Source organism: Capricornis sumatraensis, chromosome 10, assembly GCF_032405125.1.
Source record: "Capricornis sumatraensis isolate serow.1 chromosome 10, serow.2, whole genome shotgun sequence".
Taxonomy (NCBI): domain Eukaryota; kingdom Metazoa; phylum Chordata; class Mammalia; order Artiodactyla; family Bovidae; genus Capricornis; species Capricornis sumatraensis.
Window position 1 is genome coordinate 72,973,607 of NC_091078.1, and position 25,466 is coordinate 72,999,072.

The following is a 25,466-nucleotide window of genomic DNA, read 5'->3' on the forward strand; positions in this document are numbered from 1 at the left end:
ACTGGAATCAAGATTGCCAGAAGAAATAGCAATAACCTCAGATATGCAGATAACACCATCTTTATGGCAGAAAACAAAAAGGAACTTTTCATCAAAGACCTCTTGATGAAAGTGAAAGAGGAGAGTGATAAACGAAGATCATGGCATCCAGTCCCATCACTTCATGGAAAATAGATAAGGAAGCATGGAAACTGTCACAGGCTTTATTTTTTGGGGCTCCAAAATTGCTGCAGATGGTGACTGGAGTCATGAAATTTAAAGACACTTGCTCCTTGGAAGAAAAGCTATGACAAACCTAGACAGCATTTTAAAAAGAAGAGACATTACTTTGCAAATAAACGTCCCTATAGTCAAAGCTATGATTTTTCCAGTAGTCATGTATGGATGTGAAAGTTGGATCATAAAGAAAGCTGAGTGCCAAAGAATTGATGCTTTTGAATTATGGTGTTGGAGAAGACTCTTGAGAGTCCCTTGGACTGGGGTTTCCTAAAGGAAACCAGTCCTGAATATTCATTGTAAGGACTGATGTTGAAGCTGAAGCTCCCATTCTTTGGCCACCTGATGCAAAGAACTGACTCATTGGAAAAGATCCTGATGCTGGGAAAGATTGAAGGCAGGAAGAGGAGACAACAGAGGATAAGATGGCTGTATGGCATCACTGACTCGATGGAAATGAGTGTGAGCAAGCTCCAGGAGATTGTGAACGCAGGGAAGCCTGGCATGCTGCAGTCCATGGGGTCAAAAAGAGTCAGACGTGACTGAACAACTGAACAGCAACAAACGCTTGAGGAGGGCTTCCTAGGTGGCTCGGTGATAAGGAATCTGCCGTTGTAGGAAACACATTCGATCCGTGGTTTGAAAAGATACCCTGGAGTAGGAAATGGCAACCCACTCCATTATTCTTGCCTGGAAAATCCCATGAACAGGGAAGCCTGGCAGGCTGCAGTTCATAGGGTGGCAAAAGTCTGACACGACTGAGCATGCACACGAAGTTTGAGAAACGCCGCAGCCCTGTGTTCCATATTTCCCCTTTGGCTAGGATAGGATGGGGACCTTAATTCATATTCCTCCAAGGCTGCATACAGTAATGGAAGAGAATTCTTCAAAGAAAGATCAGTGTTGGCTACTTAAGAAAGGTAAATAGATTCTGGGAAACCAAAAATTGCCCAGCACCTTCTACATTCCTCGAGTCAATGACATTTCTCTTTTGCTTCTATAGTTATTGTTGAAGGTAGGCTCCATTCTAGGACTGCTCGTCTCTAGGAAGAAGAGCATTCGTTTTGATAACACTTTTGTCTCTCTTCAACACCTCCCCAGAGAAACCATCTGACTCCTAAAATTGGGCGGAAAACCTTGAGATTGTTGCTCAGATCTCTTCCTTCTTTCTCTGTGGGTCTGTCTGCATGTAGAGAATGAATATATATATTCTGTTTTCTTTACTGTACAGGAAGGGAGCTTGCCCTTACAGGGAGGATCTGTGCTCGTATACCTGTGCCAGGAAGTCTCAGTTCAGTTCAGTCGCTCAGTCGTGTCCGACTCTTTGTGACTCCATGAACCGCAGCACGCCAGGCCTCCCTGTCCATCACAAACTCCCGGAGTTCACTCAAACCCACGCCCATTGAGTTGGTGATGCCATCCAGCCATCTCATCCTCTGTCATCCCCTTCTCCTTCTGCCCCCAAATCCTCCCAGCATCAGAGTCTTTTCCAATGAGTCAACTCTTCGCATGAGGTGGCCAAAGTACTGGAATTTCAGCTTTAGCATCAGTCCTTCCAAAGAACACCCAGACTGATCTCCTTTAGGATGGACTGGTTGGATCTCTTTGCAGTCCAAGGAACTCTCAGGAGTCTTCTCCAGCACCACAGTTCAAAAGCATCAATTTTTCAGTGCTCAGCTTTCTTCACAGTCCAACTCTCACATCCATGCATGACCACTGGAAAAACCATAGCCTTGACTAGAGAGACCTTTGTTGACAAAGTAATGTCTCTACTTTTGAATATGCTGTCTAGGTCGGTCATAACTTTCCTTCCAAGGAGCAAGCGTCTTTTAATTTCATGCCTGCAGTCACCATCTGCAGCGATTTTGGAGCCCAAGTAAATAAAGTCTCACACTGTTTCCACTGTTTCCCCATCTATTTCCCATGAAATGATGGGACCGGATGCCATGATCTTCGTTTTCTGAATGTTGAGCTTTAAGCCAACCTTTTCACTCTCCTCTTTCACTTTCATCAAGAGGCTTTATTTAGTTCCTCTTCACTTTCTGCCATAAGGGTGGTGTCATCGGCATATCTGAAGTTATTGATATTTCTGCCGGCAATCTTTATTCCAGCTTGTGCTTCTTCCAGCCCAGCATTTCTTTCTCATGATGTACTCTGCATATAAGTTAAATAAGCAGGGTGACAATATGCAGCCTTGACGTACTCCTTTTCCTATTTGGAACCAGTCTGTTGTTCCATGTCCAGTTCTAACTGTTGCTTCCTGACCTGCATACAGATTTCTCAGGAGGCAGGTCAGGTGGTCTGGTATTCCCATCTTTTGAAGAATTTTCCACAGTTTATTATGATCCACATGGTCAAAGGCTTTGGCATAGTGAATAAAGCAGAAATAGATATTATTCTGTAACTCTCTTGCTTTTTCGATGATCCAGCGGATATTGGCATCCAGCTAGTTCCTCTGCCTTTTCTAAAACTGCTTGAACATCTGGAAGTTCACGGTTCATGTATTGCTGTAGCCTGGCTTGAAGAATTTTGAGCATTACTTTAGTAGTGTGTGAGATGAGTGCAGTTGTGCAGTAGTTTGAGCATTCTTTGGCATTGCCTTTCTTTGGGATTGGAATGAAAACTGACCTTTTCCAGTCCTATGGCCACTGCTGAGTTTTCCAAATTTGCTGGCATATTGAGTGCAGCACTTTCACAGCATCAGCTTTCAGGATTTGAAACAGCTCAACTGGAATTCCATCACCTCCACTAGCTTTGTTCATAGTGATGCTTCCTAAGGCCCACTTGACTTCACCTTCCAGGATGTCTGGCTCTAGGTAAATGACCACACCATTGTGATTATCTGGGTCATGAAGTTCTTTTTTGTACAGTTCTTCTGTGTATTCTTGCCACCTCTTCATAATATCTTCTGCTTCTATTAGGTCCATACCACTTCTGTTAATTCTGGGGTGAGGTGTCAGGAAACCACAGCTGCTCACTGAAGCAGTTTTGAACTCCCTTTTCCTGTAATACAGCTGACATCTTGATTTTCATTGATTTGATTCATGAATCTATCTTTCAGGCAGAGAAAAATAGTGTCAAGCATGAGATCCCCTTTGAGTTGTAGTAAATATTCTTTAGGAGGTTTTCTTTGGATACATGAGCCATCAGAGAATTGTTGGTTTGTCATGTTTGTTTGTTTATTTGTTTTACTAACTCATTCATCTGAGTATTTGTAATTTTTGCAGATTTATTTTATGAGAATTGTAATGTTTCTAATGGGTTGTTGCCGAGGCTTCATGAATTACTTAAATAGTTTTATATAATCATTTGAAACGAAATCTCTTTTTATGGGCCTTTTGTTCTATAGATGTGAGTCCATTTTAGGAGAAAAACTGTTGTCTCTGTCATAACAATAAATTTAGCTCCAGATATGTTTGTTATGATAGATACACATTTGGAAAAGTTTTATAAATGTAATCAAAATGTTCTTTTATTGTTGATTCTCTTCTTATGACTATGGGTAATTATTAATGTGAGAAATGCATATTTATTTTGACTACAGAATCAGGCCACACTGTATTATTTCTTTAGGACTTCAGGTGTCTGTTCTGTGTAACATGTGTATCCAACAAAGTAACAGAGTTGCATATTATTAGCCTGATACTTACTCAAATAAAGGATAATTAACTGCTGAGTCTTCTCTACTCTGTCTCTCTTTTCTTTGGAGATTTTCTCATCAATAAATCACTAAACCAACACTGTTGAATTCATAAGATGATAGCTCCAAATGGTATAGCTAAAAGGATGAAAATGCTAATATTATTTTCCTAAATACTATTTGTAGGTTATCTTTGAACTCAGTGGAGAGACGTTATTTACCAAGCATATAGGAGTGAGATTGGTTGTAAATGAAAACATACGCTATATGCTGTTTGTCTCTGACATTTATTTTCTCATGCATTTTCATCAATTTATATTTGCTTTGCTTAAATGTCATTATTTATCCTGTAGTTATGCATCATGAGTACTTTTTTCTTGTTGCTAATTGTAAGCATCCGTCTCTTACAATATATACTCAGAAAGTGAAGTCCAAAATAGCCTTGTTATTTTCTATAGAGCGGTTTAATCATTACAGTCTCATGTGATCTCATCTCCACTGAGATGAGCTTCCTGAGAAAATATAGAGTTGCCGTGTGTTTGTTAAAATTCAAGTTGAATAATTTACCGTAATATTCAGAACCTAGGCAGGGGGAAAACAATGTTTTCCTGCCTTGCATGCATAATATTCCATACTTTTTCCATTCTGAAACATAGTGTGTTTTTATGCTAAAATGCCATCATATAGTACAGGTCAGTGTTGCATAGACAGCAGTCTACTTTCTGAGCAGACAGAGTTTCTTAACAGCCATAAATTTAATGCTATCACTGAATTACAGAATAGACCATTAGAGAAGCATAGAGCAATTAAGTTTCCTTATTCCAACTAACCATTGACTGCATGAAGTTAAGTGAAATACTTAACCTCTTTTACTACAAAAGGAAAAACCAGTAAAAGGTTTCATATAAAGGTATATTATAAAACTGATCGAGGAGATAAAATGCCACAGTGATTAAACTTACACATTTCTCAGATCAGACCAGTGTACCACATTTCTGAATTTCAGTCTTATAAATCTTCATTAAACTTTTTGTGCCAAGACTAGAGGCACTCATGATTATCTACATTTTCAGCTCTACCCATTTGCAGAAAATCGTGTTCCCAGAAAGCACAGAAAGCAATCTCATTTATAGTGAAGTGGTATAAAATTTTCACTTCAAATCTCTGTAGGGAAGCATGGGTTATTGAAGGTTTTCTGTTGAGAAACAATTACTCTATCCATTTACTGAATATTGTTTATTTTTATGTTGTGTGAAATACCCTGTGGGCCTCTTAGAATTGACTGGAAGAACCAATTGAGGGAGAAAATATCCAATTAGCTCAAAATTTTACAATGTACAGAGTTTGCATTCTTTGAGAGTCAATATGTTTGTTTTGGAGTTTTTGTGCGATTCCCGAGGTACCAGCCTTGCCTTTTAAACTGTTACTTATCTTAACGTAGCTGTGAGTCTAGGCCTGCTTGTTTAGAGTTATTAAACCAGATGCACTAAAGGATTTCTAGTTCTTCCAACAGTAAATAGTTCTATATTTGTGGTCAAAGGTTGACAGTTACACTAGTTTATAGCTTGAGAAGAGATCTGAAATTGCCTATCTCTGCTCTGTGGTACCCAAATGGAGAAGCTCTATGCTTAAGTTGAATATTTGTTCAGGCAACAGTAGACATCTTTACTTTGTTTTATCACTTACTAATCTCAGAGGTGGTTGATTGCCCACCTCCTGGAGCTTCCAGTTCTATTTCCACCCTCCAACTCAGAACAGATAAGGTTGCCTCAGCCTTTCAATGTCTTCAAGACCTTCTGATACCATATTTCTGAAATCAACTTGATTTTTTTTCGCTTGCCTGTTTGTTTTCTTTTGTTTTAAATATGAAAATTTCCAGCAAATCTCCACTTTCTTTTTAAAGCAGTGGGAGGGAAAATTTACTGAGTGAAGCTGTGGATCAAGGACTATGTTCTTTGGGGATCTTGGTCAAAAGTTTAACAAGTACAACAGCAGCCAGAATCAGTCAGGAACATTGCCCTTGTTTATTCATTTATTCTCATTCCTTTGTCCTCCGAGACATTTCTCAATCAGTTTTCTCTCTTTCCCCACCCCCTGCCCCATTTCTCTTCCCCTTATTTTCAGTCCTTCCCCTCTTATTAGCATCTTGCTTAATAGTACAAGTGTATTTTCAGTCCTCTTACCTTAGGAGTTGTTGAATTCTCTTCACCCAGCCTTCTACTGCTTCATCTTTCCTTTTCCACATATATATTTATGTACATATGTATAGTTGTGTATATACACACACACACACCCATTTAAGAGGGCGTCAGAAGATGAGATGGTTAAATGGTATCATCGATGCAATGAACATACTCCACGAGATGGTGAGGGACAGGGAGGCCTGGCTTGCTGCAGTCCACGGGGTCGCAAAGAGTCGGAGATGACTGGGCAACCGAGCAGCAACAACATACATATACTTCTATAGAGAAAAAAAAAACATGCATATGTGCATATATACATAAATATATATGTGTATAAGTCTTCACACTTTCTGAACTTCAGTTCAGTTCAGTTGCTCAGTAATGTCCGACTCTTTGCAACGCCATGAATCGCAGCACGCCAGGCCTCCCTGTCCATCACCAACTCCCAGAGTTCACCCAAACTCATATCCATCAAGTCGGTGATGCCAACCAGCCATATCATCTCTGTCGTCCCCTTCTACTCCTGCCCCCAACCCCTCCCAGCATCAGAATCTTTTCCAATGAGTCAACTCTTCACATGAGGTGGCCAGAGTATTGGAGTTTCAGCTTTAGCATCATTCCTTCCAAAGAACACCCAGACTGATCTCTCCTTTAGAATGGACTAGTTGGATCTCCCTGCAGTCCAAGGGACTCTCAAGAGTCGTCTCCAACACCACAGTTCAAAAGCATCAATTCTTCAGCGCTCAGCTTTCTTCACAGTCCAACTCTCACATCCATACACGACTACTGGAAAAACCATAGCCTTGACTAGATGGACCTTTGTTGGCAAAGTAATGTCTCTACTTTTGAATATGCTATCTAGGTTGGTCATAACTTTCCTTCCAAGGAGTAAGTATCTTTTAATTTCATGGCTGCCATCACCATCTGCAGTGATTTTGGAGCCCCCTCAAAAAAAAAGTCTGACACTGTTTCCACTGTTTCCCCATCTATTTCCCATGAAGTGATGGGACCAGATGCCATGATCTTCATTTTCTCAATATTGAGCTTTAAGCCAACTTTTTCACTTTCCTCTTTCACTTTCATCAGGAGGCTTTTTAGTTCCTCTTCACTTTCTGCCATAAGGGTCCTATCATCTGCATATCTGAGGTTATTGATATTTCTCCTGGCAGTCTTGATTCCAGCTTGTGCTTCTTCCAGCCCAGCATTTCTCATGATGTACTCGGCATAGAAGTTAAATAAGCAGAGTGACGATATATAGCCTTGACGTACTCCTTTTCCAATTTGGAACCAGTCTGTTGTTCCATGTCCAGTTCTGACTGTTACTTCCTGACCTGCATACAGATTTCTCAAGAGGCAGGTCAGATGGTCTGGTATTTCCATCTCTTTCAGAATTTTCCACAGTTTATTGTGATCCACACAGTCAAAGGCTTTGGCATAGTGAATAAAGCAGAAATAGATGTTTTTCTGGAACTCTCTTCCTTTTTCCATGATCCAGCAGATGTTGGCAATTTGATCTCTGAACTTACTTCCTTGTAATTTGTAAAGTTCTCCGTGCCTTGAAATCTGCCTTCACTAATCCCATCTCCTCTGCACTGACTCTCTAAAGGCACGTAATCATTATTCATTCATCAAGCTTTATATTTGAGCATCTCTCTGTACCAGAAATAGTTCAAGGCTCTAGGAATTTAGTGATGAAAAATCCTGATACTATCCGCTCTCCATGCTTCAAAAGACTTTACCATCTCTAAACTCACAAGAGGAGGAAAATATTAGCCAGTTAAGTACACAGGTATATAATTGGCCAGTTGCCCACTGCTATGACAAAGGCACAGATGATGTATAATCAGTAGAGAAAGATGTAATCCGACCCATGGATTCAAGGAAGTGACCAAAATCTGATTGAGTACACATTTATCAAACATAGGTTTTATAAAGGCCCCAAGACAGGAAGCACAAAACCAATTAAAAGAAGGCTTGGGTGTTGAGAAAAACAAACAAAGCATAGAATTCATAAGGCCTTTTGTAGTTAGAGAGGCAAGGTCCTGATGGGAAGATACAGCTAAGGCTTAGGATGTCATCTTTTTCCTGCAGGTAGTAAGATGCCAGGAAGGAGGTCTAAGACAGAATTGGGCAGGAGGGAATAAGGCAGGATTAGTGATCAGATTTCTATTTCTCTAAGCTTACTCCCCATGTTTTTCCAAAGAATCTTTGTGTCTTAAGCTTTCATTCATGTGTACCTCCCTGCAGGCTTTTCTCTTTCAGTTATTATTGTACACTATTTAAGAAAATATCTGTTCTATGATAAGGTATAAAGAGATTTTTTTTTTTATCATCCCTTTGCAAAAGTGATCAGATTACATTTCACACCCAGCAAAGAGGGCAGGGCCTCTGGAAGGAAATCAGACATAACACCTTTTTTACAGGATCTTAGAATTTTTAACCCTTCACTGTATTTCTTCAAATTGAGATAAAATAGTGCTGTGTGTTCTCTAGTTAGCTGTCGAAGCCATTGCTTTTAAACCTTTGTATTTGAAATATACCTGGACATGTCAAAAAAAAGCATATAAGCAACTCACAGTCATGGGTATCTCTACCCAGGATCATGAACAGGTCCCTGTGTGCCAGCTCTGATTCCACTGCAAACTTCCCACCAAGAAAATATAACCAAGATGCAAGTGAAGGTGAATCATAAGCTATGAAAAATACATACAAATTATATATATATGCACATACACACATGTATATACATATACAGCATGAATCTGTATCTTGTGTATTTTGATACATAAACTTGTCCTAATAGTCACATATTTTGACACACACCTAAATATATTTCCACAAATAGGATAACATTTAGAGATTGAGTTGAGATCCTCCAACTCTGGTCTGTGGTCCTCAGCATCTTTCCTGTCTCCTGTACTGTGTCACTCAGAAGTTGGAGCATTGTTTTTACCAGGATTTACACTTATCATACCATGCTGATGCTGGAGTTGCAGATCTTTTAAGAAGCTTACCACTCATTTGGATAGGACACTCAGGTAACAGAGATGTGAACCGTAAATCATCAAAAGTATTCAAGGCATTAAATGTATAATATAGACAGTAAAGATTTTAGGGATTCAAAGAAAAGGAAAATAATTCTGGGTAGACAAGATGGGCAATAAAGATTCATGAGTCAGACTAATGACAGGTCAGCTCTTTCTCATTCTTCTTTCTCAGTTCAAATGGCACCTTTTCTAAGAGGCTTTTCGGAAGCACTTTCTCATGGAAACATTCCCTGTGGCCATCGCTTTTATTGTATCACCCCATCTGAATCTCTCTGATTACTTCTCAAAAATCTGAATTTACCACATTTACCGGTTTCATCATTTACTGCATGTGCCACTCACTAGACTGTTCTTTCCACGAGGTAGGGATTTTCTCTCTTGCTCACTCTGTGATCTCAGAGACTCTGATAGTGTCTAGCACATGTAAGGTACTCAGTTCTATGTCCTTTGTTAATTAGTTAAATGCAAAAGCCTTAAGTACTTTAGGCGTACACTCAGAAATTCAAATGTGATATTCATTTACGTTGTCCAAATTCTCTGCAGTATTTCATGGGTGACCATGTTCATGTTCTTTTGCAAATTTGGATTTATACTGGGTTAGATATGACTTTCCCAAGTTCATCATTAAAGGCCAGGGAGTTTCTTGTTTCTCATAAGCTATTTCACATGTGTGAAAATAGTGTCCTGTCTACTTTTTGTTTTCTCCAAATTGAGAAGGCTAAACCATGAGTAATCTTCACCGTATAGTTTTGGAAAACATACCACACTTATATGATAAAGGCATCCTTGACATCAGGTAAAATACTTGGTATTGCTTTTAAGTAAATTTGTGTAAAAATATCGAGAAATACTCAAACTTGTAGAATGTCTTTTTTTAGTCATCTGTGTGCATGTGTATGTTAATTTTGTTTTAATTTTCTTTATACCCAAGAAGGCTAAGGGGCTGCTTTGTCTTGCTTTACATATAGTAGCTAAGGGTGATACTTCTGTTAAAAAATTCTATTTACTTTGGGGAAACAAAGTGTCCTCTAGATATTTATTTGTTTCATTTGTATTTCCTTTAGAACTTCTTTTCTAAATGATGGAGGACTCAAAATTGTCAATGTAACTAAAGCTGATGCTGGAATTTATACCTGCATAGCAGAAAACCAGTTTGGGAAAGCAAATGGCACAACACACTTGATTGTTACAGGTAGGTGCCTTTCTTAAAGACTTCTTTACATGGGGATATGCTGTGTGCCTTCTTACTAAGATCAGAGGGGTAGAATATTTCTCATGATACACAGTGCACTGTAAAGGCTGGCCTTGTGTTTGGCTCACATGGGAGAGAATCTACCTGTGATGCGGGAGACTCAGGTTCAATCCATGGGTTAGGGAGATCCCTTGGAGAAAGGAATGGCTCCCCACTGCAATATTCTTGCATGGAGAATTCCATGGACAAAGGAGCCTGGTGAGCTACAGTCCATGGGTTTGCAAAGAGTTGGAGATGGCTAAGTGACTAACAGTTTCACGCTTTCACTATCTTTAACAAGTGACAGTCGGAGGACGGTTCTTAATATTTCCTTATGCATCACAGTGTGTACCGGGAATCCACGAGTTACTAGTTGGCATAATGGTCAATAGAACTGCAAGTAGCATGTGCTACTCCGATACTTTTATTTTGTACTTTTCTATTATGTCAAATCTTTGGTACACTTTTTCCCTTTTCAATATCTTTAATATTTTCTGGAGATGTTTTAATCTCTGAAGTAATCCTTGGTTTAAGTAATCAGAGTTACTTAGAGTTGTGATTATATTTTTGTTCATTCATTCGTCGAAGAAAAACATTGAGTCCCTACTATGCTTAGATTACCCTTTCCAGCTGGTGCAGTGGTAAAGAATCTGCCTGCCAGTGCAGGAGACTCAAGAGATACCATTTTGATCCCTGTGTTGGGAAAGATCCCCTGGAAAAGGCAATGGCAACGCACTCCAGTATTCTTACCTAGAGAATTCCATGGACAGAGGACCTTGGCATGCTACAGTGCATAGGGTTGCAAAGAGTCGGACACAACTGAGCAGCTAACACAACGCAACAACATTCTTGGGTTATTCAGTAAACACACTGACAAGATGCTGCCCACATGCACTGTACCTTCTTCCAGAGGTACAAAGAAAATAAGCAGTATATAAATATACTGCAAGGAATATAAAGCAAGGAAATACTTACACTGAAAACAAAATTCACAGAAGCAGAAAATACCAGAGGAGTGTTTGAGAAACATAAGCTGGAGCATGAAACCAGGTGATCGGAGAAGGAGAGATGTGAGCCAAGATTTCATGAAGATGAAGGAATTCAGTTGATTTCTTAGGGACAATCCTGTAGAGGTTTTGTAACCCTTGTTAGCACTTAGTTGGACTCAGGTTTTAGTTGAAGTGAAAAGTAGAGACTGGTGCAGAGTTTGGAGCAGAGAAATGAAATGATGGAAAGTGTATATTTAAAGGTTTACTCTCACTGCTCAGTAGAGAACAGACTATGGAGAGTCAAGGGCCAAAGTGGGAGGAGTCCCAGCAGACATTGCGGTAATCCAGGCAGGACTGATAATGACCACAGTGAGAGAGGCAGCAGCAGCTGATGAACGCGAGGCATTCAAATCTAAATATATTCTGAGTGTGGACTCACTGGCATGGCTGACAAACTGGATATGAGTGCTCAGAGAAGCATTCCTGCAGGGTGCAAGAATATCAGCCCAAACAACCACGATGAGAAAGGCTGAGGTGCTACAGGGTGGGGTAGGAGGAGCATCAGGAGATTGCTGTTGTAGAAAACATAGTAAATGACTCTTTTGAAGACTTTTGCTGTGACATGGAGCAAGAAACGGGGAATAGCAATGGAAAAGTCGAGTCAGAGGACTTTGAATTCATACAAGTTGAAGGACTGTGATGACAGAAATGTGCATGTGGATATTTGCATTTGGGAAGAAACAGAAATTAATTAGCATTTTAACTAAGTATCCTACCTATTCTAAACATTTTTTTTTGTAGTATCTCAAAAGTTTTGAGTCTATAAATCTTGGCAGTAGTATATTTTCCAATCATTGAAAATGCAGTGATTTCTATTTCTACCCTTATATTTCATGAATCAATGAAACTAAAATGAAATTGATTTGGTAATAGTTTTATAACTCTTATTTACAGGTGACTTTAATTTTTAAACTTCTATTGCCTATAGGTTTAGATATCCTAATTCTTTTAACAAGAATTTATGTGTGCAGTGAAATATATTATGGGTCTTCATCAAAATGTCTTTTAATCTTGAAGAATTTTCATTATATAGAGGTATATTTACACACACACACATATATATATCTATACAGACATATATACTATAAGTGAGATTAACAATCTGCCTGTGAAAATTGCTTTTATCAAAATAAAAATGCTGAAGCTTTGCTTAACACTTTATTATTTCCCCAATAGAACCAACGAGAATAACTTTGGCACCATCCAACATGGATGTCTCCGTGGGTGAGAGCGTCATTTTGCCCTGCCAGGTGCAACACGACCCCCTGTTAGATACCATGTTTACCTGGTATTTCAATGGGGCCCTCACAGATTTTAAGAAAGATGGATCTCACTTTGAGAAAGTTGGTGGGGTAAGTCGTGACAATTTCCTCATGCTTTTTACATGTCTCTGATGTTTTGTCCCTATAGAAACATCAGGGACATATGTGTTGCGCCAGTAATGTTTGTTCTTTGAGACAACTAGGGTTTCAATTCTGTAGTGATCTATGATCTAACTTTATCATTGTAATTACCAGAAAGTGATCACATTTACATCAATCTGTAAATTTTAATTTTATTTAAAATTAATGTTTGTTGTATTTATGTTAAATATTACTTTAATATAAACATAAATTTGTGTTTGTGTTAAAAGTACTTTGTGATACTTCTGTCATTAGTATTCCCTTCCAGAAGGGAAGGTGTTCTTATGCAAGTGTTTATTTTCAACATAAAATGTTATGAAATTGAATGAAGTTTACATTTATGAAGTGCTTCCAATGTATCAGGCCAGGTTCTTCATCCCAGTTAATTCTTGCAGTGGTGCTGGATGTTAGTGGTAAGAATTGTCATTTTGCAGGTGTTTAAATCAAGGATTTGTAAACTTATTAATCTGCCCAATGTCACTGAGCTGGTTAGTGGTGGAACTTAGATCCAAGTTTAAATATGTGAGTCTCCAAAACACAAATATTTTCTTCAGGTCCATTTTGTCACGTCATGCATGATGGTTCTACTTGAGGAAGAATTATAAATTTCAAGGGAAAATAGACACATTGAGGAGAACTGCTGAGAAGGGACTCAGTGTTGTGAACCACCCAGAGTCAAACAGCAGACCTCATACCTGGCCACATGTCTGTGAATCCAGAATCACAAGGCCAGCCAGTTTGCATTGACACAAGATTTTCTTCACTCATTTTGGCTAAGATGTCAGTGGGGCATCATTATAAAGTCTGGGTTTTCTCCTTATGGACAAAACAATATGATGGTTAATTCAGCTATATGCATTTGAAAGTATTTATTAAAAGTACATATGTATATACATGGGCCTAGTAATGTGTCAGGATTGTGTGCAATGTCAAAGGATGGTGTTAAAACTTGAATGTGTGTGTGTATGCTCAGTCGTGTCTGACTCTTTGCAACCCCATGGACTGTAGTCTGCCAGGCTCCTCTGTCCATGGAATTTTCCTGGCAAAAATCCTAGAGAGGATTGCCATTTTCTTCTCCAGGGGATCTTCCCAACCCAAAGTTGAACCTGTGTCTCTTGTGTCTCCTGAACTGGCCGGCAGATTCTTTACCATTGAGCCACCTGAATGGTGTCCCCTTAAAAGATCTGTTCTAATCCTAATGCTTAGCTGTGAAATAGAATTATTAGTCTTTGTCCCTTGTTCCTAGCAAAGAGCTTCTAAAATCTTTAGACTATCTAGGGTGATGAAACCTCTTTTGCCCTAATGAAGTGAATCTGTGGGCTCCTGGATAGCTTCAGGATGGTCATGAGAAAGACCAAGCCATGATTAGAAGCCTAGAATTTCAGCACTCCCTACCCCAACCCCAAGGAGTTGGACACAACGACTGAGTGACTTCGCTTTCACTTTCACTTTCACTTTACCCCCCAACCCCATCCTTCAGGAAGGAAGGAGGGGTTGGGGATTGAATTTATGATTGACCAGGCTTATGTGATGAAGTTCCCATAAGCATCCCAAAAGTAAAGTACTTTTCACCACAGAGAGCTTCTGAGTTGGTGAACATAGCTACATGCTTTGTGGGTGACACACCCCACATCCACTGGGATAGAAATTCTTGCACTTGGAACCCCTCAGGATCTCACCCTATGCATCTCTTCCTCTGGATGTTTAGATGCATTCTTAATGATCCTTTATGGTATTAATGTCTAAAGTATCATAAAATAAATAAATACTACGCTGAGTTCAGTGAGTCATTCTAGCACATTATTGAGCCCAAGGAGCGTGTCATGGGAACAGCAGTTTATAAGTGATTGGTGAGGAGTACAGATGGCAATCTGAGACTCAATCTGATGCTCTCTCCAGGCAGTTAATATCAGAATTGAATTATAGGACTGCCTGTAATTGAATTACCAGACCTAGTGTTGGAGATTTGCCTGGTATGGAAGACACACACATTTGGTGTTCTGAGTGTGTGTAGAGTAGTTGACCGTAAAGGTGACACAGAAAGAGTTTGTCCTTTACACTAGTACCTCAGAATGTGACCTTATTTGGAAAGGGTTGTTGCAGAAATAGTTAGTGAAGTTATGGTGATGTCATACTAGAAGAGGATGGACCGTAATCCAGTATGACTATTGTCCTTATAAGACAGGGGAAATTTGTACACTGACAAACACACAGAGAGGAGATCGCCTTGTGAAGTCATAGACACAAGGAAGATGGCCCCGTGAAGGTGGAGGCAGACACTGTGAAGTTATGCTTGCACAAGTCCTAGAGTTCCTGGAGTTGCCAGAACCTGGAAGAGGCAGGGAAAGGTCTTATCCTAGAAATTTTGGAGAGAGATCTTGATTTCAGATTTCTGGACTCCAAAACTCCAAGAGGATAAAGTATGTTGTTTGAAGCCCCCCAGTTTAGGTTACTTTGTTATAGCAGCCCTACTGACCCTCTACAAATGGTCTTCAAGAAACTGGAGACGTTTAGGTATCTAGCCACAGTTAAGTACAATTTCAATGCTGTTTCTATTTTCTGTCTTCTGGCTTGTTTTGTTTTCAAAGTTCTAGTTAACTTTCCAAATTGTTCTGACCAATTCAAGGCTTTTAAGAACTTCATCAGTTGCTACAAAGCATTACCATTTCTTTCACTGTTGCTTTAAATGCTTTTTTTTTTTTCAAAATCACCAGTCTCTTCTATCACAACAGGAAAAGGCATATGCCAGTATCCTCTGCCAGCTCTTTACTCCACGCTTAGGGTTTATCATTTGCCTTTACTTGGAGAGGAGGCAATGGGGAGGAAAAAAAAAAAAAAAGGCTGGAATGTTACCTTCACAATAATTGCTTATCCAATCAGAAAAATGCTTCTCCTGTAACCCAGCTCTTACCCTAATTCATAAAGAATTTGATTTAAAACATTTGCTTTTCTGCATATTATAGATAACAGTATTTGTGATTTATCCTCTGGATTGTAAACTGTTGATAATATTTTATCCAATACCATGTCCTCCATCTGAGCTAATGCTAAAGAAATATATGTTGATATACTAAAAATTCAAAGTATTTTGATTTTATATGCCTCAAACATCCTCAAAGAAACATTTGCTAAGATTGAAGTAGACAGCTGCTTTCTTAAGAGGATCTTAGAATTGAGAATATTCAAGATAATAATGTTACTTAACTGCTGCTGTGCTACTGATAGGTTCTACATAAAGTATTAAGTCAGCCATCTCTCTACAAGAGGTATCTGAACCATGCAGTTTCATGAATTAACCCTATCACTTGCCAATTCTGTTCTTTTTCTAACATCCTTGATCACAGCCTATGAATTTTTTATTGACTTGTCACATTAGTTAACTTAAATTCTCCCATCAGTGCAAAATGGTAAGCCCTATAAGATGACATTACCCTTAAGCACAGGCTATTAAATAAATTGGTTTTCTGTTGCATGAGAAGGGAGTCACATAACAATACTTTATCCTCTGATTGTGTGTTCATTGCAGCATTCACGTTAATATCTAGGAAGTCTGCTTTTCTTTTATCACATTGTGCTCATAGATAGATTTCCTGTTTTCAAAAGCAACAGAATGTGAGGGAGGAGCTGGTAAGTGGGAAAGTTGTCTAGAAAGCTGGATAGTCTAAGAGCCATTCATTTTTTTTTGTTGTTGTTGCTGTTTTAAGAAAAAGAGAGAAAGAATTTAAAAAATGGAAAATCAAGCATACAGCTTTAAACTGTTTCATCCACTTCTCCTTGAGACTGCTCTGGGAACTCATTATTCATTCATTTGTTATAAAAAGCACACACCTTTCGAGAAAAACCCAGAAACTCAAAACAACTTCTAAAAATTTAGGTTAAATCTGTTGTATAGGCTTGTACATCATGCCAAAGGAGTATGATGACTGTCGGAGGAAAGGAAATTGTCATGTCCAATACAGGTCACCAAGTGAGGGTCATTGACTTCATGTAGAAAAGAATTCAAGAACAAGCCAGAGTAAAGTGAAAGCAAATTTATATACAGAGATAGATATTCCATAGGCAGAACGGGGACCTCCTCAGAAAGGAGAATGGCCCCAGGGCATGGGATTGTTGGTTTTTATGGACTGAGTAATTGCATACTGTAAGGAGTCAGAAGAATATTCTTACTATTCTAGGGAAGGATGCAGATCCCCAGGAACTGGGCTACTGCCCACTTTTTTTTATGGTCCACCTCGGAATTCTCATGGTGCACAAGAGACTGGTTTTGAGTATTGTAATGCAGATACAATGAGCTAAAAGTCAATGACCAGACTGTTCTCCGTTCCACCTTGCATTCAGCTGGTTTCAGCCAGTTCTGTCCAGTTTTTATCACATCCTAAAGGCTGCACCCCTTCTTCATTAATCTTACTGTTGTGTCCCGCCTATATACCTCCTGTCTCAACTGCAGTTCAGTTTTCTGCTCTGTCAGAATGTCTAACATTCAGAAAAGCTTGTTAAGCTAATTGTATAAAGCAAATCGACACATCACCAAGGAGAAATATAGGTCAAATACAGAATTTGTTCCATAGGACAAATCAAAGTTGTATAACTAAGTCAACAGTAAAAGGCTTCCACTTAAGTCCACTGTTGGCCAAGCAAATCTTGTTTGCAGGCGCCATGTGGTATAATTAGAGAAGCAGGGAATTTGTGTTCAGGTACAGGTGAGGTCTAGATCCTCTTGCTCACTAGATGATGCCCTTGCCTGCCGGGGTCCAGCCCCGGTGGATCCAGGGAATTCGAAGTGGGGACAGCATTGGCCAGGAAAAACTTACTTATTTATTAATATAAGGTTAGATTAGGAATAAATAGTGTAGTAGGAAAATTAAGTGGAGAAAAGATGCTGAATAACTTAGTTTACGTGGAACGCCAATAAAGTTCCAAGACAAGGAACTTTAACCATCCACGTTAGGCCACCAGCGTCCTCTTGAATATCGGGGGGTGCCCTGCCTTGGGCTCCCCTTCGCGTGGATCTTAGAAGCCGGGACAAGTAAGTAGACATGGCGAGCCTCCACGCCCCAGATGGGAATTCAGCCAGAAATTAGAGAGGAGACGCAGGGGAAACCAGTCCTTCCAATGACTGGCCCGGCCTCTGTTGTCTAGGAAGGCCTTTTATACCTTTTTGATTGTACATAGAGATCAATGGGTAATACAAAGTTATGCAGCGTTAGCAGCCCAGACTCATCAAAACCAGGCTTTTCTCTCTGCATACCTGTCTTAGGTAATTTACATCATCTTCTGGCCAGAGGGCCAATTAACATTTTACAGCCTTTTTTCTGATAACGGTTTGTGAACCAGAAGACGTATTTGTGGTGTTCTTCTCAAAGTCTGGTGCCACTCTCAGAAACCACTAAATAAAGTTACATTCTTACATAGCAAAGATATAGCAATTTATAACAAGTAAAAGGAGTACAGTGATTTATAACAAAAGAAAAGTAATTAACTCAAAAGTCTGGTATTGCTGACATCAAAACTAGTGTATATCTTTTTCCATATCCTGTTTACATTGATTAACATCCTCCCAGGTGCCTAAAAGATAAGGAATATGGAGGTCTGGCAGCAATCATTGAGTCAACAGTGAAATCCATCACCAATATGATTTTTAGCTCTTTAGAAAAGGCTCTGTATCTTAAGATGCTTTAAGCTTAGTGCCTCTCACGGTTGGGGGGCTGTAAGCAATTCACAAGCTGTAAAAGGTCCGGGGAAGCTGTTAGGCAAGTTAGAGAGTTATCAGAGGGGGTTTTAAGCCAAGACATTCTTTCGCAGGAGACTGAAGCCCTGAATTAACTTTTCCCAGAGAGTGTCAGAAAAGTAGAAAAGTACAATAAGGCAGGCAGATTCTTATTTTGGGGGGGTACATGCTCAGGAAATACCGGGGGAAACCCTGAGGCCTGATTTGCCTTGCCCATCAAGGCCTCTGCCGCATGACCTTGTCACGAGTGGGATTCCTCAGGCTGGCTCCCGGCACTTGCCTGGGATCCTTTATGTTCCCCATTTTCTGGTTTCTTTTCCCAAAGCTTTTTAGTATTTGCCATGTTCCCTCCCACCACAAGATTTTTGGTCCCTCTTCCAAGAATACTGTTCTCTTTCCTTTCACCTGTGTCTAGATATCTTCATATGTAGTTGTGTATATGTAGGTAAGAATGTATGTGGGTTTGTGTATACACTTAAATTTCATATATGCACAGTAATAGGATGAGACACAGTCCCAATAGTATGTTTACAGTAGCATTCTATCATACACATGTTTAATCAACAGAACTCTATTTCATTCACTCCTGCTCAAAAAAAAAAAAACACCAAAAAAAAAAACAAAGAAAAGAAAAAGAGAAAAGGAGAAAGAAAAAAAGAAGAATTGCATCATTCACCCAGTACCCAGTATAGCATCTTTCTTTCTCAGCTTTTAAATATATCTAAGCTTCTACTGACAAGAAAAAGGGGATAATAGCCCCAAGTACAAGAGAAATGAAAGAACATTATTGGCTGGTACCTAAGGATTTAAGGGCCTGACAAATTAAGTATGCTTTTAAGAACATTCAAAAATAATTTGGCTTGTCGTGATAAGTTAACTTTTGGACTTAGACTTATTGCATAATGGAGACTGACTATAGCTTTAAATTTTCAAACCTAAACATCTCATGAGTCCCCTGTATATTGTACGGGTGTTTGAATGAATTTGCTTTGATAAACCTGATGTGGGGCAGATAGCTTAGAAATGAGGAATGTATAGAGCCAAGCTGTAGAGCTTTATACACGTTTTGTGGAATTGGATCTGTGATGGATTAGAATGTGTGTGGATAAAAGTCACTGGAAGCAATAAGCGGTTTAGCAGTGACAACCAATCTGCCACTCATCGAACTGACTGCCTTCAGTGTGATTTATCTCCCACAGGCTACAGTCACAGTCAAGTGACAGCCACTCCTTGTGAGCCTGAGTCTTGATGTATTTCCCAGCCCTCGATGGCAGGAAAGAGTGTCTTTGAAAGAAATCCTTTGTGTGTAATAACACAATATGGTCACTTTGACTTGATTAATTTCATAGAATTATTTGGGTATGATGGCTAAGGGTTTGAAAATACCAGTCATTTTACAATACAGAATTCTGTAAGAGGTTTTATGTGCATTTGAAATACAGAACCGAGGCAAAGCACTCATTCCAAACAGTACCAGTGGTAATACACTGTGTTTTTAAACATCTTCCACTTAGAGTGTCATATAAATGTTATACCTTGTCCAAATTCAAAATATCAACTGACTTGGAAAGATCATTAGGAGAATGTATTCAGCACTGAGCCCATAAAGTTGGTGATTAGATCAGAAGAATTATTGTTATTCATCTTGAGCATGGTATAATAGCCCCTCACAATCCCTCCCACAAAGCTATTTAGGGATGAAAAAATAAGAATTCTCCAATGCCTGTTGGAAAAAGGGAATTGCACAAAATAGTTGAAGTTGAGCTTATTTCACTAGCTCATTATTTGCCCACCCAGGCAGATAGAGACTCAGTTCCTAATTAAGGTGTAATTAGTATCCCAGGGCTGTGTTTATTATGTACAGTGTTTATTAAGCTCCACCCCTAGTAGAAACCCTGCAAGATTTAAATTTATAAGAAGATGAGCAGAAGTCAGACCAAGTAACTTATAACTTGAGCTAAAATCCATAAAAACAGCCAGAGTTAAAACAAAACCAACACTGTGAGTGAAAAGATGTGCAAATACTTATCAGTTATATTTAACAGAAAAAGAAAAGGCTAACAAGTGTTAATTTCAAAAAACAATAGTAATTCAAGGCAAACCTTTAACATAAAGAAGGAAATTTATTTTGGAAAAAGTTTGCTCTGCCATAAAGATAGTAATCATGAATCATAATAGTCCAATTAATATGCTGTTAAAATGTATCAAGTCAGGAACAAAGAGAAAAGTGAGAAACAAAATTGTCACGTAGTCTGAGAATTCCTCTTTTAACCATCAACAGATAGTTTGCCAAAAATTAGAAAAAAAACTGTTTCATAATGGAAGTAACAGATACATATAAAACATTGATCCTAAAATTAGAAAATACACCTTCTTTTTAATCCTTTTCAGTTCAGTCGCTCAGTTGTGTCTGACTGTTTGCAGCCCCATGAATTGCAGCACGCCAGGCCTCCCTGTCCATCACCAACTCCCGGAGTTCACTCAGACTTGCGTCCATCGAGTCAGTGATGCCATCCAGCCATCTCATCCTCTGTCGTCCTTTTCACACCCTTGTAAATTTTAGAAAATAAAAATAACAAAACAATTATATAGAAAGGAGATAGATAGAGGAAGAAATGGAAGGATGGAGGAATGGCCAAGAGCAGTGGCTGAGCTCTGAAAGATACTAATGAAGTATAAAGCTGCTAAAACAGCTAACCTTAGAAATGAGAAAGAGCATATGATAGGTAAGAAAGAATTAATAAGCAGCACTCCATGTTCAAGTCATATGTATGAAAACCCAATTAAATATAAACTTTTGGGAAGTATATAAATGATCAATATTAATAAGAATTCCTTTGTAAATCCACAATCATAAAAAACTGTGTAACTCCCTGCCCCCACAAAAAAGGATTCTAAAACTAGAGTTCCACTGGTAATTTTTTTTCAATTTTTTGGCAATAAATAAATTGTTATATAAGCTATTTGAAAATATAAAAAGTTTTAAATCTTTCTAATTTATTTTTTTAGGCTAGTATATTCCTGAGGACAAAACCTGGCAAGATTACAAAAAAATTAGTAAATATGAATCAATTTCATGATTATAGTATGAAAACCTAAATAAAATTTTAGCAAAAAAATCTGAAAAGTTTATTTTAGTTGCTCAGTCATGTCCGACTCTTTGCGACCCCATGGACTGAAGCCTACCAGGCTCCTCTGTCTGTGGGATTTTCCAGGCAAGATTACTAGAGTGGGTTGCCGTTTCCTTCTCCAGAGGATCTTCCCGACCCAGGGATCGAACCTGGGTCTCCACATTGTAGACAGATGCTTTACCATCTGAGCCACCAAGGAAGTCCTAATAAAATCTGAACATTATACTAAAAGAATAAACTTTATAAGTACTCAGTGATGGTTTCAGAAATGTGAATGCTTCATATCAGTAAATAAAATAGACCACTGTATCCTCAATGGACATTTATAAGACATTCGATAAAATTAATTACCAATGTAAGAAGAAATAATTGCTTCTTCCACACCTCAAAAATATCTTTAAAGGGAATGCCAGGAATCCTTTTATTTAAACCAGGAACAAGACAAAATACATACCAGTACCATTACCTTGGACTTCACTGATAGCTCAGTTGGTAGAGAATCCGCCTGCAATGCAGGAGACCCCAGTTCAATTCCTGGGTCAGGAAGATCTGCTGGAGAAGGGATAGACTACCCACTCAAGTATTCTTGGGCTTCCCTTGTAGCTCAGCTGGTAAAGAGTCTGCCTGCAATGTAGGAAACCTGGGTTCGATCCCTGGATTGGGAAGATCCCCTGGAGAAGGGAAAGGCTACCCACCCCAGTATTCTGGCCTGGAGAATTCCATGGACTGTATAGTCCATGAGGTTGTGGAAAGTTGGACATGACTGAGCAACTTTCACAAAGACCATTACCTTAAATCCATTTGGAGGTTTTTGGGCCAATACAGTCGATATGAACAAGAATAAATGTCTAATTTGTGAAATAAGGAGACAGAATTATTGTTATTTGAGAACAAAATGATACTGCTGCTGCTGCTGCTGCTGCTAAGTCACTTCAGTCGTGTCCAACTTACTAGTGCTTCTCAAAAGCAAATAGTATCAACTCTAAAATTTTTTAAAACTAATCAACTACTGTGATACAAAATAAATTCACAAAAAGCAATAGACTTACTTATGTATCAACAATAACCAATGAAAAGTATAGTGGGACAAAAATATCCCTCAAAAGATAGATTAAAATACATGTTAATAATTTGCACAAGTACAAAAGGTCTAAATAAAGGCAGCTACAGTACTTTCTTAGGATGAATGGGTGGATGTAGAGAAAGACAGGGAGAGAATAGTAAAAAACATCAGTGCTCCTAGATGAAATATAAGAGCTATATATCGTAAGGCTTTTCATTTTTCTTAGATTTTTCCATGGTTCCAAAATGACTATCAGTCAGATTCCGCTTGGGACAATTCTGAGGTAAAGAAAAGTTTATAGTGTTCTGAAAGAAGAGTAATGACAATTTGTCAGCAATTCCCAGGTTGTTTTCTGGAAGATATTTGTTCAGGTATGAATTGCTGGATAGGATTGGAATCATACATATAGTTACATCACTGAATCATCTGCACTCAAAATTCCAACTCTTGTAACCTGTTTCATTCTCCTGTGAACTGTTGTTTATCTTTCTTTGCCTCATCTATAAAACTTTTGTCTACTTATCTATAAAACTAACATGATAATAGTACTTTATTCTAAGGTGTGCGTGAAATACTTAGACCAAATTGTGTTAGCTCTTGCTGCTGCTGCTGTTGTGGTTACTACAACTGGCAGCGCTTGTAGGACTGTTTCTAAAGTATTCTCTAGGAAAACTGCAACAATTTACAGTTCCGTCAGCAGAGCAGGAGGGCGCCTGTTTCCCCAGTCTTTTCACACATTTTTCCCTTGATGTTTTTAAATTTAAAAATTCCCAAGCAGATGGTTGAGAAGTGTTATCTCTTTATGAACTGTTTCTCATTTCTCAGAATAAACAATAAAATTGAGAATCTTTCCATTTTGCTTATTAGTAACTTGGATACTTAAGGAAGATTCAGAATTATAACCGACTCCTCCAAATCAAGAAAATTCGGGGCTTAATACTGACTTATGAAATGCATGAAACTTCTGCAGAAAACAAAAAAAAAATTTACCTAATTTCTAGCTCAAGAAATTTACAAAAGCCCAGCTGCCTGAATTATTATACAGAAGAATATTCAAAAATTATTTTAAATAGCCATAGAGAATGAGTTTCCCAGATTGCAAAAGCAAAACACGTTGCTTCAAAACAACCATCAGCTAGCTAAGACCTATTTTATTTCTGCTAGAAACAAAGTAATGATGTTGTTATTTGCATATAATAGATTTTTAATCTCATGTATTTTTTGTGTCCCTTAGACAGTGTTCTCCTTAGGTCACAGCAGGAAATCCCTCACTTACACACAAATTCACAGTATGTACTGGCCATTTCCTGTTCCTCTTCCATATACCTTGCAGATTTGTATCCTCTGTTCATTTCTTCCATTAGAAGTCAGGTCTTTTGTTTTACAGATTTACAGTAGGTCTTTATATAGTCAGACTCTTAATTATATCTTAGTGTGATTCACTGGAAATGTCTTCTTTTAGTATGTCACTTTTGTGTTGAACTTGTCTCTTATTATATCACTGAGAATATAACTTTTCATTTTCATGTAGTCAAAAAAAATCTGTATTGTTCTTTTCCTAACAGTTCTTCTAACTTTTCTTGGATTGAATGGAATATTCAAACTGTAGCAATTTGAAGGGGAATATGAAAATTTTAAAACTAGTATTCATGGAGAGTTACGTAAGAAAATTTGGGGAAGTTAGAGAGGCTAAGGGAGAGAAGTTAGAGAGGCTAATGCTATGGGAGAGAAACTGTGGGAGATATGCAGATATTTACAGAATATTTCAGGGAGATTTTGCTGTGAATTTCGTATTGTTCCCCACATAACTTCTATAAAATGTCACCACTCCAATTTTTAGGAATTGAATTTTTCTCAGGGGTGGGGGTGTCTGTTGTTTACTATTGATCTTAGGACATATTGAGATTCCACCATCGGACCCATCCTCCAGTTAGCCAGTTGAAAACTATAAGCTACCACCAAAGAGATACTAGTGTGTATGTTTGTATATCTATAAAAATGTTTGTATATATCCCAGCACATGAAAATCTAAATGCAGCTATGTACAGATACTTCTAAAAAATCTCTAAAGGAAGTTCTGAGTCAGTAATAATTCATTCAGTATTGCTTATAATTCTTTCAGATCCGCCATTGTAAATAACAGGTGTTTGCTTGTACCTATGATTTGCAAATTTAAAATATCTCATCTCTGGAGGTGAAGGAGTGAACTAGCAGTTTGTAATTTTGGCTTTATTTTTGGGGTGAGGCAAAGGTTCATGAATACATTCTGAAAAAGAAAACTTGTCAAAAATAGGCTTAAATCTAACAAATCCAATAAATGAACAAATCAGTCAAACCAAATGAGGAGGTAAATGGTATCTACTAATCATAGCATTATCTTTTATTCATGATGACTTATTATTTTAAAAGCTTTGTTAGAAAATAATTATCATAATTCAACTATTTAAAGTGTACCATTAAACAGCTTTGGTATGTTTCAAAGAGATCTACCTGTATCATCATCATCAACTTTAGAGTGTCCTAACAACCCTTGGCATCCTATAATCTTTACTATTTCCATGCTACTGCTACTGCTGCTGCTGCTAAGTCACTTCAGTCATGTCTGACTCTGTGCAACCCCATAGATGGCAGCCCACCAGGCTCTACTGTCCCTGGGATTCTCCAGGCAAGAACACTGGAGTGGGTTGCCATTTCCTTCTCCAGTGCATGAAAAGTGAAAAGTGAAAGGGAAGTTGCTCACTTGTGTCCGACTCTTCGCAACCCCATGGACTGCAG

The 25,466-nt window shown here is 38.5% G+C and overlaps 1 protein-coding gene across 1 annotated transcript in view; it reads left to right on the plus strand.

The window, feature by feature from the left end:
- Positions 1-25,466, plus strand: part of CNTN3 (contactin 3) — a 258,496-nt gene that overhangs the window by 172,723 nt on the left and 60,307 nt on the right. The window contains exons 10-11 of the mRNA XM_068983112.1: positions 10,151-10,278; positions 12,543-12,718. Coding sequence (XP_068839213.1) covers positions 10,151-10,278; positions 12,543-12,718 — 304 coding nt within the window. The remainder of the gene's footprint in view (positions 1-10,150; positions 10,279-12,542; positions 12,719-25,466) is intronic.